Source organism: Bos taurus, chromosome 1 (assembly GCF_002263795.3).
Source record: "Bos taurus isolate L1 Dominette 01449 registration number 42190680 breed Hereford chromosome 1, ARS-UCD2.0, whole genome shotgun sequence".
NCBI lineage: Eukaryota > Metazoa > Chordata > Mammalia > Artiodactyla > Bovidae > Bos > Bos taurus.
In genome coordinates, this window is record NC_037328.1 from 42178320 (window position 1) to 42194349 (window position 16030).

Consider the following 16030-nt stretch of genomic DNA (forward strand, 5'->3'; position numbering starts at 1 on the left):
TACTTAGAACATTTTAGAACTGTAGTGAAGGGGTTAAGAACACAGCCTCTGAAGCCATTCTGTCTAGTTTCTAGTTCTTTTACTTCTTGTGTGTGACCTGTGCCTTAATTCTTCATCTGCAAAGCACGGATAATAATCGTACCCATGTCAAAGGAAAGTTGCATGAATTAAAGGAGTGAATATGGTTTTGCAGTTCCTAACATGAATGCAAGGAGATCCAACCAGTCCATTCTAAAGGAGATCAGTCCTGGGTGTTCCTTGGAAGGACTGATGCTAAAGCTGAAACTCCAATACTTTGGCCACCTCATGCGAAGAATTGACTCATTGGAAAAGACTCTGATGCTGGGAGGGATTGGGGGCAGGAGGAGAAGGGGACGACAGAGGATGAGATGGCTGGATGGCATCACTGACTCGATGGACGTGAGTCTGAGTGAACTCCGGGAGTTGGTGGTGGACTGGGAGGCCTGGTGTGCTGCGACTCATGGGGCTGCAAAGAGTCGGACACAACTAAGCAACTGAACTGATCTGGACTGACTGAACATGAATGCATTTTGGGACTTTGCATTTTTCACATTTTAGACAATAATATGATTCATTGGTTCACAGATAACATGTATCCCCAGAAATATTCTGGGCAGTACCCCATAATTAAACATATTTCTATTTCTGTAGCAAAATATAATTATAGCTACACAAATTGGATAAATATTATAAATAATCTTCTGCTTATTCAGGTCGGATTTTGTTGCCAAATAAATTAGGTTAAAAAAAACTTAGAAAATATATATATATACACTTCTCCATTCATCATTTACAAACATTTATCTGTAGTTCATGTGTGTGTGTCTGTATGATGCCCAGCACATGCTGTCACTTGTTAATTATCACTGTTACCATTTAAAATATTTAGTTGATAGACTGATGAGTTTTTTTTTTAATGAAGTTTAAATACTCTTTTTCTTTCTTATCCACATTTCTTATCCACATTTTAGAAACTGTATCTTCATTGCATGACTTAGACTTGACCCAGCAGGAATGCCCTGTTCTGTTCCTGCTGACACCTAAGAAGAGTGTTTGGCCCCAAATGGTTGGCTGTCTTCTGAGTTAGCATGGACTGAAGCCAGAGATTTGTAGAGATCAAATTGTAGTTAAATTCTGGTGGTTTCCTTGGAAAGGTCAGATTGCTCTGTCATCATCAGTTTTAAAGACTGTTAGTTGTGTGTATATATATATATATATATTCTTCCTATTTTCATGTTTGGAAAATGTATCAGAAAAATAAGACTTTTGAATAGTTCTTTCTATTTATTTCAGTGCTTTCTGCTTCTGAATGATAGCCTTCCTAATCTCCCTAACCTTTAAGTACATTTATAAATTTAAGTACAGTTGACCCTTGAACAAATGCAGGGGGTTAGAGATGCCCACTTCCCCCACCCTACCCCCTCTAAGCGGTGGAAAATCTGTGTTTGGCTATTTCTACCTCAAAACAAAGGACTTGATGTTTCCAAGGGCAGGAAGATGAAACAATTTGGGTAGAATCAGGACTCAAACCCACTTCTTCCAATTCCATACACTGTGATCTCTAATGAACACAAACTTTCCCCCACACTTGAGTTAATGTAAAGAACTGTAAAATGAAAATATTTACTGAAAAAAAAATCCACATACAAGTGAATCTGTACGATTCAAACATATATTGTTCAAAGATCGACTGTGTATGTATAAATTAAAACCAATATAAATAAAAATAGTTTAAAGAGTAAGTTGGACTTGGGCTTCCCAGGTGGCACTAGTGATAAAGAACCCACCTGGCAATGCAGGAGACATAAGTGACATGGGTTCAATCCTTAGATTGGGAAGATCCACTGGAGGAGGAAATGGCAACCCACTCCAGTATTCTTGTGTGGAGAATTCCACGGACAGAGGAGCCTTGTGGGTTGCAGTCCATAGGGTCGCAAAGAGTCGGACACGACCGAAGCGACTTAACACACAACACAAAGAGAGAGTAAATATATATCAGACCTCTAAAGAGGGCATGACTTTAAACTTAGAAACAATAGATGTTCTCAAAGGAAAAGTTTGATAAATGGGACCACATGATGACATCCTGTTGTTGTTAATGGAAAAGAGGGACATTTGTCCATGTTGGTTAGTCATGTTTCATCCTTGGCTAATGCTGTCGGTTTGTGTTCTTCACCCATTTCTGTGTTGGGTCTCTTAGAGGATCCTTACTGAGTTAAGTAAACTGATACAAATACCCTCCTCTGTCATTTTCTGCAGTTATTTTCCCAATCTTCCTGCTTCATCATTTTTAAAACAATTTTTGAGATCCCCTCCATCAAATTTTCCATTGTTTGTTGTTGTTGTTCAGTTGCTAAGTTGTGTCTGACTCTTTGCAACCTCATGGACAGCAGCATGCCAGGGTCCCCTGTCCTTCACTGTCTCCCAGAGTTTGCTCAGATTCATGTCCAGAGTCAGTGATGCTATCTAACCATCTCTTCCTCTGTTGCCCCCTTTCTCCTTTTGCCTTCAGTCTTTCCCAGCATCAGGGTCTTTTCCAGTGAGTCTGCTCTTGGCTTCATCACATTGTTATCTTAAGGCAAATTTCTAGGTATAGAATTTCCAGATTGCCTTTGAACTGGAGAGTGAATTTGATGCAGTTTGAATGATAATGACAGTAAGGCAAATTTCTAGGTATAGAATTCCTAGATTGCCATTGAACTGGAGAGTGAATTTGATGCAGTTTGAATGATAATGACAGCCCTTTAAAAACATTTTTATGGACATTCCCCAAAAGGAAGACAACAAATGTAAATGTAAATATGCAGGACCTATTTTCTTAAAATATCACTTTTAACATTTAAATTATATCCTCACATAAGCTTTTCATTTTTTCCTGTGGAATATAAAACAGTTACATCATTAGATGCTTCTAATGTAAGGGTCTGTTGCTCTCGCCACAGCAAACTCTTTACTTGTGGAGAGTGTTTCTGGTGGTGGACCATGAGTCCACCAAGCTCCTTGCCTGCCTGCCCTTCCTTACTAATTAGTAACTCAACAAGAAGAGGTAAGTGGAAATGCTTTTTTATGAGCTTGAGGGTGAAGATGTTGGGAAAAGTCCAGCAATGAAGTCAGGGTCTTATCTGTGGATTTTGATTGTCCATTTGATTTCCGTCACCAGTTTTAGTGACTAACTTAGCGCCTGCTATTGGCTGCTTTTCTAACCTGCTATTCTGGACTCTCCTGTAAGGACATTTCTTCTATAAATTGTTGAGATGCTTCCAGTTTTTATTTTGCAGATAGCAGAGGAGAAGCCTGATCACGTGTGCAGTCACTCAGGAACTCAGTGACTTGAGATGAATATCCATTCCTGACCCAGTTTATGTTGTTTACTGAAGGAAAATCAGTGCTTCCCGGGCAGCTTTTTCACACTTAGCTTACTGTCTCACTGCAGACTGTGATGCTTGCCTTCTCTTCCAGCATATTCAAACCCCACATCTGTACTGTCCAATACCATAGTAGTAATCACATGTAGTTTTTTAGTTAAATAAAACAAATTCAGTCCTTTGGTCACAGGAGTCACATTTCAGATGCTCAGTGGCCATAGGTGGCTGGTAGCTACCACACTGAAGAGGCAGGTATGCCGCACGGCTGTCACTACAGGAAACTCTGTTGAACAGTGCTCCACACCCTCCGTGATCCTCAGGCGACCTTTGCCACATAACAAAGAAAAAATTATTTACATCTTTGTGCTTGTGTTTAGTCATTCAGTCTTTACCAGTTTTAAAAACCTGGAAATTTCTCAGCATCCTTTATCTTTCCTTATATTTCAGAGGAAGCATAGTTCATCCTTTTCAAAGTGATCCTTTCCCTCTTAGGGTGATTCCAGTCTGAGGTTCTGAACTGGGGATTGGACCTCACTTCCTCCTTTGGAACCCACCCCTCTAGCCTTGCCTTATTCAGATTTTTCCTATTGATGCTGCCGCCTTCCACCATACCTGGTGTTCACAGAGGCCACAACCCCTTTCCCTCCTTCTCTTTCTAAATATAGCCTGTATGCCTCATCTCCAGTCTCCCCTACTTATTCCTCCGCCCTGACAGCCTAGATCCCACCCGTCATCTCTGGTGGATGGCTCCCTAAGCTCCCGCGGCATTGGTTATCAACTGCCCCGATTGCTGAACCCAAGCTGCCTTGTCACGGTTACCCTCTTCCTCCACATCAGGGAAGAATTCTATAGCAAGGCCAGCACTTCCTTTTGATTTTCTTTCCCCTTTACTTGTGTGACACGTCCTCTTCGGGCTCCTCTCCAGGTTCATTATCCTGCCTCCTCCACAGGCCCACCTTGCATCACCACTCGGGCTGTGTGTGTCAGCGCAGCTCTGTTCCCCTTCTGCTTCCCTGCCCTTTACTGTAACTGACTCCAGTTATTACTCAGGTTCTGGGAGCTCCCAAATGATCGTCCCTACATTCGATCCTCTCTCTGAACTCCAGATCAAAGGGCACAGTGTTCACTGGGCACTTCTGCTAGGGCTATCCTGCCTCTGTCTCAACAGTAAACCCTCTGGCTCTCAGTAAAAGTTCTTAGCTGCTAGGCGTGTTTGCTCTCCAGAGTTTCTCATATATGACAAATCGCAGTTGACTTTTTAAAAAAATTTTACTTATTTTGGTTGCACTGGGACTTCGTTGCTGCACACGGGCTTTCTCTAGTGGTGGTGCACAGGATTCTCATTGTGGTAGCTCCTCTCATTGCAGAGTTCAGATTCTCGAGTGCAGACTCAGTAGTTGCGGAGAACGGGCTTGGTTACTCCACAGCAAGTGGAATCTTCCCAGACCAGGGATTGAACCCATGTCCCCTACGCTGGCAGGCAGATTCTTAGCCACTATGCCACCAGGGAAGTCCAGGAGTTGACTCCTGAACAATATAGGGGTTAAGGGTGCTGACTGTCCACACAGTTGAAAGTTGGCATATGACTTTACTGTTGACCCTCCATCTCTGTGTTTCCACATCCAAGGATTCAACCAACCTCAGATTGTGTAGTACATATTTATTGCAAAAAATCCTTGTATAAGTGGACCCATGCAGTTCCAGCCCTCATCGTTAGGGTTGACCATGCCCGCGGCCACACTCCCACATGTTTTTCTCTCTCCTTCATCTGTTTGTCTTACTTGGGCCCTTTTATCACTGTGGTAGTTTTTCTGGCCACCCCTTCTTCACCAATCCTGACCTTCCACACCCCCCTCCTGTTTTTAGGTCAGGTTCTTTTTCTTTGTTCTAGAAGATTTTTTCTGTGTCCTGATACTTACACTCTATTTTCTTCACTCATTTGTTGCCAGATAAGTTTCCCCAAATCCATTTAAAGAAAAATACACGTAAACTACATTTCTATACAAACATATGCATGATAATTACCAATTTAAATTTTGAATAAGTATTTCTATAGTTCAAAAATCAAAAAGGACCAAAGGCCTGCAGTGAAGAACTTTGCTCCCACTCCTCCGTTTATCTTCTTAGATCCTAGTTTTCTGACACATTAGCCATGGAGGTGCTTTATACTTGATTTAAGAAAAATTTTCATGTGTATAAAGCACATATTATACATGGGTGTACATAAATTATTTTCCCTTCTGTACACAAACTGTAGCATAAAAAGTCTGCTCTTCTGCATTACTCTTCACTTTGTATTTGCTGCTAATGAACATATCTCAGAGATCTTTCGTAATGATCGCCTCACTCTTTTGTACAGTTGGATAGAATTCCTTCATGAATGCACCAGACATAACCTATGCCCTCATGATGGACTTTTAAGTCATTCTCCATCTTTGCTATTCCTAACATGGCTGCCAAGAATAACACTTTCGTAAGTCATTCCGGTCTTATGCAGGTATAGTGAGAGTCTGTTGCTGGACTGTTCATTTACTGTTGTCAGAACAGCCAGTTCCTGCCTATTGTATTACTTCCCATGTACCGGGTTACAGTTGGCTCAGCCCATTCCTCCTCCTCTGCCCAAATGCCTTCCAGGACTCCCAGCGCGCAGTAAATGAGTCTGCTCTGTCAGGGGCAAGGAGAAGCAGGCAGCTCGATACACACTAGCAAACAGTGGATGCACCTGGCACCATTTCCTGCCGGACTCGGGCTTTTGGCTACACTGGTTTACTTGCTGTGTCCCTAACATAGCTCATGCATTTCTGTCCCCTTCTTTGCACAGAGCACCTTCCCTCTGCTCTCCTTAGGCCTCTGCAGGTCACTGGCATCTTTTGAGACTGAACTCACACACCACCATGTTTGTGAAGCCTCCTTGATTCCTACAGCCTTCTGCTAAAAAGAATTTGGGCTTCCACTGGGTATTTTCATAGGGCGTCTCTTTTTCTACTCTGGATTACTACTTTACGATGTCTATGCAGTTCTCCTAGTGTAGATACTAGTTAGTAATGCCTCAAACATAAGGATGTTGACTTGTTTTGATTTCTCATCCCACAAAAGTCTCCTAGCATGGTTATCTTGTATATACAAATGAATGAAAAAGAGCAAAATTGATTCTGTTCTTGTCTGACAAGAGGGGTTGGGGGAATAAGTACTTTTTATGTCGAAATCACTCCCACCGCTGTGCACTCTGGTTTTTTGTTATTATTGTTAAGTTAAAAATACCTTCTCCTCCCTCCTAGGAATACCTTTAAGAGCCTAGAGCCATGAAGTCGTATATCCTCAGTGATTAAGCCTGTGACCTTCTGGGAAGAGAGGGTGCTATTCCATTCTGTGTTTATTCTGTGACCAGCTAAAAGCACTGGCAGGACCAAAAACATGGTCTGTTTTATAGCACATTCAGACCTTAATATGTGACTGCAACAGGTCTCTATTTTTATTATGAGATTGACTGCTTTTCTAAAATTTCAATTTTAATTTACAAAAAAATTGAATAAGCATTATGAATGGAATCTAGTCTCATCACTGCAGGTGCAGCAAACCACTATATGCATCTGAGAAGCAGTGGATCTAGAATACCCTGCACTGTGACTGGGATGTCACCGCGGTATAGCCACCCTCTGGTGATGCTTTCTCTTTTCTCTTTTAGGTTTTTGAAGAACCCTCCCTTAGCCTTTTTGCTCTGGAACACTGTGAGGGGAGAGAGTTACATCTAGAAGAGGCTGTGAACTCTGTTCTGAACAAGGACCTGCACTTCTACACCCAGTCCGTGTGGGTGAAAAGTGGACTGTAAGTATGGGGCGAGGGCCTGGCCTGCTTCAGTCACGGTGGCAGGTCAGCATTGCACAGGTGCTTTCTGTTCCCCGCTGCCTCTGTTACTTGGTGTGATGGTACTCTCACTTCTTTTCTGTCTCCGTGTAATAATCGTAGTTTCTCTCAAATAAGAGAAGACTGTGGACTGTGTCCAGTATGCAGTAGCAGACAGTGGTCTGGGAGGACTGCCATGTGTGTGTTCAGAGCATGAGTCCTAGAGTGGGTGGACCTGGTGACTGTAACAATTTGAGCCCTCTTTCCTTTTGGAAGGAACCTAATTGAATCAGTGACCTTGACTAGGTAAGAGACCATTACGGGCTTAAGACAAGTGACTAAAACTGATAGGGCTTTTCGGTGTTTTGATTTGATGTCTTGTTTATGCTAGAGCTGTTTTGTTCTAGGGCACTTACTTTCGTGCTCGGTGTCCTGGCTGAGCCAGCCTGCCTTCCAGTGTCGCTGCTTATGCGGGATGTTGGGCAGGGTGGGTGCAGGTCATATGGGGCCTGCACTTTTACAGTCTGGGAAGATGAGTCCAAGAAAAGAAATGAAAAACGACGGGTACATAAATTAGGCATGAACTTGCGTATTTATTCAGGACAGAAATGGTAAGTGGCCTGAAAGTGAGGGGCCCTGAAGTTGAAGCTCTCACGCTTCCTAGAAAACCTGCATCTCAGGCCATTTCTGAGCGTGCCTGTCAGCCGAGCCTGCCCCTCCTCCTGCACCTGTGGTGTTCTGGTACCAAAGTCATCCAAAAGAACACATTGCTCTCTGTAATTAACATAAGGATGCCGTTTGTGTGTCTTATGACTTTGAAACTGTGTGACAATCAACTCTCCTTGTTAAATTGTCTGGGGATGATGAAAGAGAAAGCCGAGACTATAAACTGATTTAAAATGAAGTTTAACAGTTACATGGTTCTGGATTCTTTGTGAGAGAATCGGTATATGGGATAGAAGAGTGAAGGCTGTCTGAGGGTTTTCCTAGGCTACAAATGGCTCCCAGAATACCACTGCATGCACAACTAGCTGCCCTCAGTGACAGGTTTTGTTTTGTTCTGTTTAATCTGCGGTGGTAATGGGGGCAAGCTTCAATGCTTTCCAGTTGTGAAATTCATTAGATTAATATATAAGGAGGACAAGTTTATTAGAACCTATCTCAGTTTTATAAGTGAGACTTCCCTGCCTGTCTAAAGAGTCTACAAACCAGGAGAGGCAGCCCAGCCTCCCCATGGCCATACCGTCCTGACGGTGCACCAGTCTGATGGTGTAGGCTATGTTAGCAGGAAGGGGTGGAGGGAAGGTCATCTGTCTCGCTCGTCCATGCATAATTTGGCCAAGCCTGATCTCGGCTGTGGAGAGCTGCGGCTTTGTCTGAACAAGCCACCTCATCTTCACACGTCCTTTCTGAAAGCACTGTGTGCCGTGACCTGGGGTCCTGCTGAGAAGTGCAGTTTCTCTTGGCCGTCCCAGCTTATTTTCCATAACTATATGTCCAGCTTGATAACCACCTCAAGCCAGGCTTGGCAAACCTCTACAGCAAGGGGCCAGGTGGTCTTTTCAGTCTGTTGGCCAGCCTGCCTCTGTCACCTAACACCATGGTGCAGAAGCAGCCGAGGCCAATGCAGAAAGGAATGGGCATGACTGTGTGCGGTGGCGTAGGCCTCCAGGCTCCAGACATACTCCGCAAAGCCCTAGACACTCTGCCCAGCTGGAAGGCCCTTGGGGTCCTGAGAAGTATTTGCAAAAGGAGCGAGTCTGAAGAGTTCAGATGGAATTTCTGTGGACAATTTTAAGTAGTCCTCGTGGGAGACGTTGTGGGAGGAGGTGTGTCTGCAGAGGTTGCTAGAATCACGCAGAGAGGCTCTGAAGGACGTGGGACAGCAAGCCTAAGAGCGGGAGAGGAAGCCGGTATTTTTTAACTGGGTAGTTAGGGAGGGATTATCGTCTATGTCTGAATCTTAGAATGTTAGGGGGGAAAGCCTGGTATTATCCAAATAACACAGAATTCTAGAGCTGGAGGGGACCTTGTTTTGAAAGGAAGACAACCAGGTTCCTGCTGATCTTCTGAGCCACAGTCCAGTGCACTTTCTCCTCATCCTCTTTGGGTTTTCCCACTAAAATGCACATTTGCGACTCCCCTGGTGGTCCAGTGGCCAGGACTCTGCACTCCCAATGCAGGGGATCCAGGTTCAATCCATGGTTGGCGAACTGGATCCCACGTGCTGCAACTGAGAGTTGCGTGCCACAACTAAATAGCCCACATGCCGCAACTAAGACCGGGCACTCCCAAATAAAATCAGTAAATGAAAATAAACATGAAAACACCCAACATTTTTTCTCTTAATAACAATCTACAAACCTAGAAGTTGTAACAAATAAACCCTATATGGTAGAGTAAGAGGTATTTTTGATAGAGATTGCTTTGTTTTAAGCATCCCATTTTTTTCTTTCCTGTTCTCATATAGGTGGATAGCTTATGAAGGACCCAATTTCTTAGGAAGACAAATCCTACTCGAGCCTAATGAGATCCCAAATTGGAGAGCATTCAGTGGATGGAAAACCATTGGTTCCCTCCGTCCTGTGAAGCAGGTACAGAGAAAAGAACTGTATGATCTAATAATACAGCTCAGTTTCCTAGTAGAAATTTCATAAACCACAGCATCTGAACAGTGGACCATTTAATTTAGTTTGCCATTTATGTTACAAGAGGATCTCATTAGATGGGATCATAAAACTAAATCATAAAATTGTACCTAAGGTCAGTGTTGGGTTTTAGCTTTGAGTCTTAAGTCTGATTGACCTTGTTGTCTTTTCATGGGAAAATAAGTATCCTAAGCTCTGTAGCAAACAATGGAAAAAAATCAACTCTGAGAGTGCACTAGTTTCACCTCCTAAGCATTTGGCTCCCCCAACCCCGCTTATATAATACTCAGGATGGATCCTGGCAATTTAATGAACGTAGTATTTATTGCACACCTACTGCTTGTCAGTCTTTTATGCAGAAACTTCCCACTGTTCTCTGGGTTCAGTCTCATCTCTTCAGCATGGCCTGTGTGATCTGGCTCCCCCTGGCTTCTCCAGCCTCGTCTGTCTCCCCCTCACACGCTGGCTCCGTGCCGTGCACCAGCACAGAGTGCTTTTCCCACACTTATAGGCTCTGTCTAGAAGTTTCTTCCTTCATTCTTTGCCTTGTCCTCCTTTAAGTTCATCTGAAGTGTCAGGCCCTCCAGGAAGTCTCTGTTACTCTCTCTCTCTCTCTGAATCTAAATGACACCCTTAAAGACCTGGTTGTTTCTACAAGACGCTGCCTGAGGTGTGTAATGAGGTGTTTGTTGGATTGGGTACTTTCTAGCTCTACAAGCTCCACGAAGGGCTTCTCACTCTGCACTTCCGCCTGTCACAATGTCTGGTGCATCGTAGGCACTCAGGGACTATTTTTTCAGTGAAGGAATGAATGTATAAATGGATAAGTTGAATGTCTGTTACTATGCAAAAAATAATTACAGAAGATATATAAGGGTAGACATGATTTAGGCCTTACTGGAGCTTACATTTTCGTTGGGAAAACATGCCCAACTCAAAGCAGTCATATAAAATGCAAAATGGAGAGGGACCAAGGTAGAGGACTAGAAAGACCCTGAGCTCACCTCCTCTCACAGGCACACCTAAGTCACAACTGTCTGCAGAACAACCATGGATGAAAAAGAGGGACCCACCAGAAAAGATCCTCTACCACTAAAGATATGAAAAAATGAGCCACTAGGAGTAGGACAAACAGATTTGCAGTATAATCAGATCACATCTCCTGGGTGGGGTGACTCAATAATTGGAGAATAGTTCGTCCAAAGGAGTGAGAGTCAGAGCCCCGTGCTGGGCACCCTAGCCTGGGGACACTGCAGTGGGAAGAGGATCCCCCATAGCATTTGGGCAGAAGAACTGAGGAGACATTTTTCCAAAAAGGAAATGCAGATGGCCAACAGGCACATAAACAAATGCTCAGCATCACTAGTCATCAGAGAAATACAAATTAAAAGCCATTATGGGGTATCACCTCCCACCTGTCAGAATGCTGTTTATCAAAAAGAATGCAAAAGAGAAATGTTTTTTTGAATAGATAATGGATAGACACACACGTGTGTCTACACACGAGCATGCACATATGTGCACACCATGCTCATTCCCACCACTGTAGTTCTGTTGGTTCAGATCCTAGCTCTGCCACTCAGAAGCAGTGTGACTTTGAGTCACTTCACTTCTTGGCATCTCAGATTTGTCACTGGTGAAATAGTGATCCCATTGCTTACCCCTCAGTATCATCATGAGGGTTAAATCACCGTGAGGATTGACACAACATCTGGCTCATGTTGCTGTGCTAACACCTTTATTATGAAAGGTTTTTATTCCCAATGTCCTTGGAGAGAACCAGAGATGCCTGGCCGAGGGATACTAAGCATCAGTGCACTTCCCTGGCACAGTGTGTGGTACAGATCTTCCTGCATTGCATCTTGCTTATTCCTCAGTCCTGTCACACAGGATGATAAGGCAACTGCCCTGAAAACCCATGGGGGAAAAGCACGGCAGAAGTGGGATTTCAGTTTAGTTTATATATTAGTAGTAACACTTAATCCCATGTTGTTAGAAACTCTGGAAGCCCAGTTGGATGCCGAGAATATTTCCCTCACTTTTGAAAGGGGGTCCCTTGCTGGGAAGGATGTCCCTGGCTGTTATTTAAGATAGCTAGAAAGTAGCCTTTGATTCTACATAGAAGTTTTTTTTAATAACATTGTTACTCTTCTTGAATTGTGTATTAGGAAATTATCCTTAAACATTTATTTCAAAATAATACTTTAATATTTTCCATTTGTTTATTTAGGCCACAGCTTTGAAAACCAGCAGAGGAATTCTAGGTACCTATAACAGTACTGAGTCTTTCGTCCACTCAGTCACCAAGCCCGACCCTGCTTAACTGACAAGATCAGGTGCATTCAGGGTAGTTTGGCCATAGATGGATGTATTATGGGTCATAATTCCTCTTTTTGGTAAGCCTGTTGGCACTGCTTTGGCTTATATTATTTAGAAATTCAGGAGTCATCAAAATGTGATCCTCTGAGGTTGGAAATTAGGGCTTCAGCAAGGCACTTACAATGCATATCAGTGCTTTCATGTATAATCACAGAGAAGTCAGACTACAAGTGCATAATAAGGGTGATTATTACCTTCAGTTCAGTCGCTCACTTGTGTCCGACTCTGCAATCCCATGAATCGCAGCACGCCAGGCCTCCCTGTCCATCACCAACTCCCGGAGTTCACCCAGACTCATGTGCATCGAGTCAGTGATGCCATCCAGCCATCTCATCCTCTGTCGTCCCCTTCTCCTCCTGCACCCAATCCCTCCCAGCATCAGAGTCTTTTCCAGTGAGTCAACTCTTCACATGAAGTGGCCAAAGCATTGGAGTTTCAGCCTCAGCATCAGTCCTTCCAAAGAACACCCAGGACTGGTCTCCTTTAGGATGGACTGGTTGGATCTCCTTGTAGTCCAAGGGACTCGCAAGAGTCTTCTCCAACATCACAATTCAAAAGCATCAATTCTTCGGGGCTCAGCTTTCTTCACAGTCCAACTCTCACATCCATACATGAACACTGGAAAAACCAAAGCCTTGACTAGACAGACCTTTGTTGGCAAAGTAATATCTCTGCTTTTGAATATGCCATCTAGGTTGGTCATAACTTTCCTTCCAAGGAGTAAGCATCTTTTAATTTCATGGCTGCAGTCACCATCTGCAGTGATTTTGGAGCCCAGAAAAATAAAATCTGACACTTACTTGAGCTAATTGATTAAAAACTGTGATGTTTGGTCCTAACATAAGTGGAACTGTCCTTTGTGAAGGTCACACCTGTTTTCTTACATGTACAAGGTAAGGAAACTGTTGTAAAGAATGTAGTGAAGCCTCCAGAATAAATAACTGCAGGAGATTTATAGAATTATATGATTCAGACTTACAAATTACAGGAATTTAAATATCTTACTGTGAATACAGAAATAGTGGTTTGAAACAGTTAAAACACTTTACCAAGTAAGACATCTTTTTCATCTGCTTTACACTACCAGATTTAAAAAACTGTCCTTTTATTTGCTTATTTAAGTGCCCAGAATGTTTATTTCCATAGGAAGGCTAAACATGACACCAATTTACCAAACTTCAACTAGCCTCACACTGATCCATCTTAAACTTCAAAATAGAATATTCATCGGTGGGCTTACCATAATGCCTTGTTGCACTTCCCTAGCTCTTACCTTTCTCAGCTTGAAAAGTGCTTCTTTATTCAGTAACACATCATGTGTTACTGGTATTTGACAAGGTTCTAAGTGGGATGCCAACATCTGATCCAAGACAGGCATATTGAGTGTCCTATATTACTACAGACTATTACTATAAGACTGGAGGCCTGAGTCCTGGGGCTGAGAGTATAGTTTCTGTAGTGCTTCAGTCAGGTGCTTTGTTCTTTTATCATCCTATTCCACTGCCAACTTTGGAATCGGTCTTTTATTCCCCATGTCTCAGAGTAATGCAGAGTAATGAGTGCATCTCTGCACAGGCCTTAGAGCATCAGGGTGAATAGGGAGGGTTTGGGCACAGGCAAACCTGGTTTTTCCATATCTGTGTTACCCTTATTTGTAAGAATGCAGGTCATAATTATACTTTCTTTCTGTTTTTCCTGTGGTGGTTTTTGACCATACCCTGTCAACATGCAGGATCTTAGTTCCCCAATCTGTGCCCCTGCAGTGGAACTGTGGAGGCTTAACCACTGGAGCACCAGGGAAGTCCCTTGTATTCTCTTAAAGGGTTGTTCTGGTCATTAATTCTGATAGCATTTAGGACTAAGTCTCAATAAATAGTAACTGTGATCCTTAGAGGCAAGTCCTAGACTTAGTATCTTATTTGAAAACTTTCTATATATTCCAGGCCCAAGAGATGAAATTTTTTGTTACCCAATTTTTGAGTAGCTACACAGTGACCACCTATATGCAAGGTCTCTTTCCTTGAAATATCAAGGTCAATTTCAACAAAGTATAAATAGAAACAAAAAAATTACTAGAGGGCCCTCAGCCACCTGGGCTTTTCACAACCTCCCATAGCAGTCATTTGGCACTTAATCATAGCACAAGCCAGCGTGTCTTATTATTGTACCTTGCCTGCTCAATTGTTATTCCATCCATGGAGGTAGTACCTTGCCCTTATTCTTACTCCCCAGCCTTCCCCAGACCCACAAGGACATAGTAGTTACTACATGAACCTCATTAAGTCCCTAATTCTGCATCTGCCCCTTGTCATAGCAGAATGTGAATGAATGAAACTATTACCTTTCACCCTCCCAAGAGTGTATTTCAGAAAAGACAATAGAGACTGTACAAGTGAAGGTATGTGCTCAGTGGTCTAAGGGTTTTTTAATGGAAAATTTGAAACAGATATAAATAAATAAGCTAAATTCTGTTTCCTCTCACATGTTTCCTTCAAGTTTTCCTTGGAAAGGGCTGATTTCCAGATTCAAAAGATATTTTTCTAACTGGCTCTGCCCCTCCTGCCACAGCCCTCAGTGTACATCAGAATAAGGAACCGAGCCCAGGATGGGTACCTGACAGTCACGGGAAATGTGGCCGACACCAGGGCAACCTCTGTGTGCATCTCTCCCTACAGCGGGAAGAATACGCAGATCTGGCACTACTGTCGAGGACTCTTTAAATCCAAGGTAACCAGCCCCACCGATCGTATAGCTTGCTTGTTGATCTTTGGTCTTTTAGAAACCAGAATCTTCCCAAATCAAATGGCATGATACAATTAATGCAACTTCCTATGAAGAGTTTGCTGCATGATTATAAAAGCATTGACATATATTACTGAAGCACTGAAGTGAAATGGCCTTCCAAACTAGACTTTCTATAGCCAAAAATTCTCTTTTAAAGTAAAAAGACTAATATATACTAAATGGTTTTTTTAAAAACTAGTGATAAAATCATCACACCCAAATGGATGGTGTGCTTTTCTGAGATGCTTCTTAAGCTCTGTGGCCCAGATCAATTTAGCTGTCTTTGTGATTCCAAACACGTTGAATTGAACCTTTCTCATCTTCAAAACAGGCTTCCCTGGTAGCTCAGCTGGGAAGGAATCTGCCTGCAATGCAGGAAATGTAGGTTCAATCCTTGGGTTGGGAGAATCCCGTGGAGGAGGGCATGGCAACCCACTCCAGTATTCTTGCCCATGGACAGAATCCCCATGGACAGAGGAGCCTGGCAGGCTACAGTGCGTGGGGTTAAAAAGAGCTGGACACGACTGAGAAACTAAGCACATCTTTGAAACAGATAATGAAGGAAGAAGAAAGCTGCTGCTTTTGGAGGAAGTTTAGAAAATAAAATTCAGGTTTCTTTGTTTTTCTGCACCCTTTCTATTATGTTTGATGGTATGGGGAATAAGACACCAGTTTTATTATATCACCAGTAGATTATCAACCTTTTTCTCATGCTTCAACAGAAATGAAAAGCACTTAAACGTAATTATTGTCTGGGTATCCAGCACATCACCCAATGTTTTTATAAGAAAAACAAGCTCGACCTTATATATTTAAGCTAACACTAACTCAACATTTAATCCTAATTCAACAAATCTTTATTTAACCATCTGTTGTCAGATCTGGATGTTCTTTTAAAAACAAATACCTCAGGCTTCCCTGGTGGCTCAATCCAGTCCACCTGCAATGCAAAAGTGAAAGTCACTCAGTCGTGTCCAACTCTTTGCAACC

General features: G+C 42.8%; 2 protein-coding genes across 3 annotated transcripts in view; one reads left to right on the top strand and one right to left on the bottom strand.

Annotated features, from left to right (window-relative positions):
* Nucleotides 1-16030, top strand: part of CRYBG3 (crystallin beta-gamma domain containing 3) — a 127163-nt gene that overhangs the window by 107821 nt on the left and 3312 nt on the right. The window contains exons 18-20 of the mRNA XM_002684681.6: nucleotides 7072-7211; nucleotides 9700-9823; nucleotides 14825-14983. Coding sequence (XP_002684727.3) covers nucleotides 7072-7211; nucleotides 9700-9823; nucleotides 14825-14983 — 423 coding nt within the window. The remainder of the gene's footprint in view (nucleotides 1-7071; nucleotides 7212-9699; nucleotides 9824-14824; nucleotides 14984-16030) is intronic.
* Nucleotides 14981-16030, bottom strand: part of RIOX2 (ribosomal oxygenase 2) — a 37492-nt gene continuing 36442 nt past the window's right edge. For both annotated transcript variants that reach the window (XR_009494333.1, XM_059886036.1), the window contains exon 12: nucleotides 14981-15980. The gene's annotated coding sequence lies outside the window, so the exon portion shown is untranslated. The remainder of the gene's footprint in view (nucleotides 15981-16030) is intronic.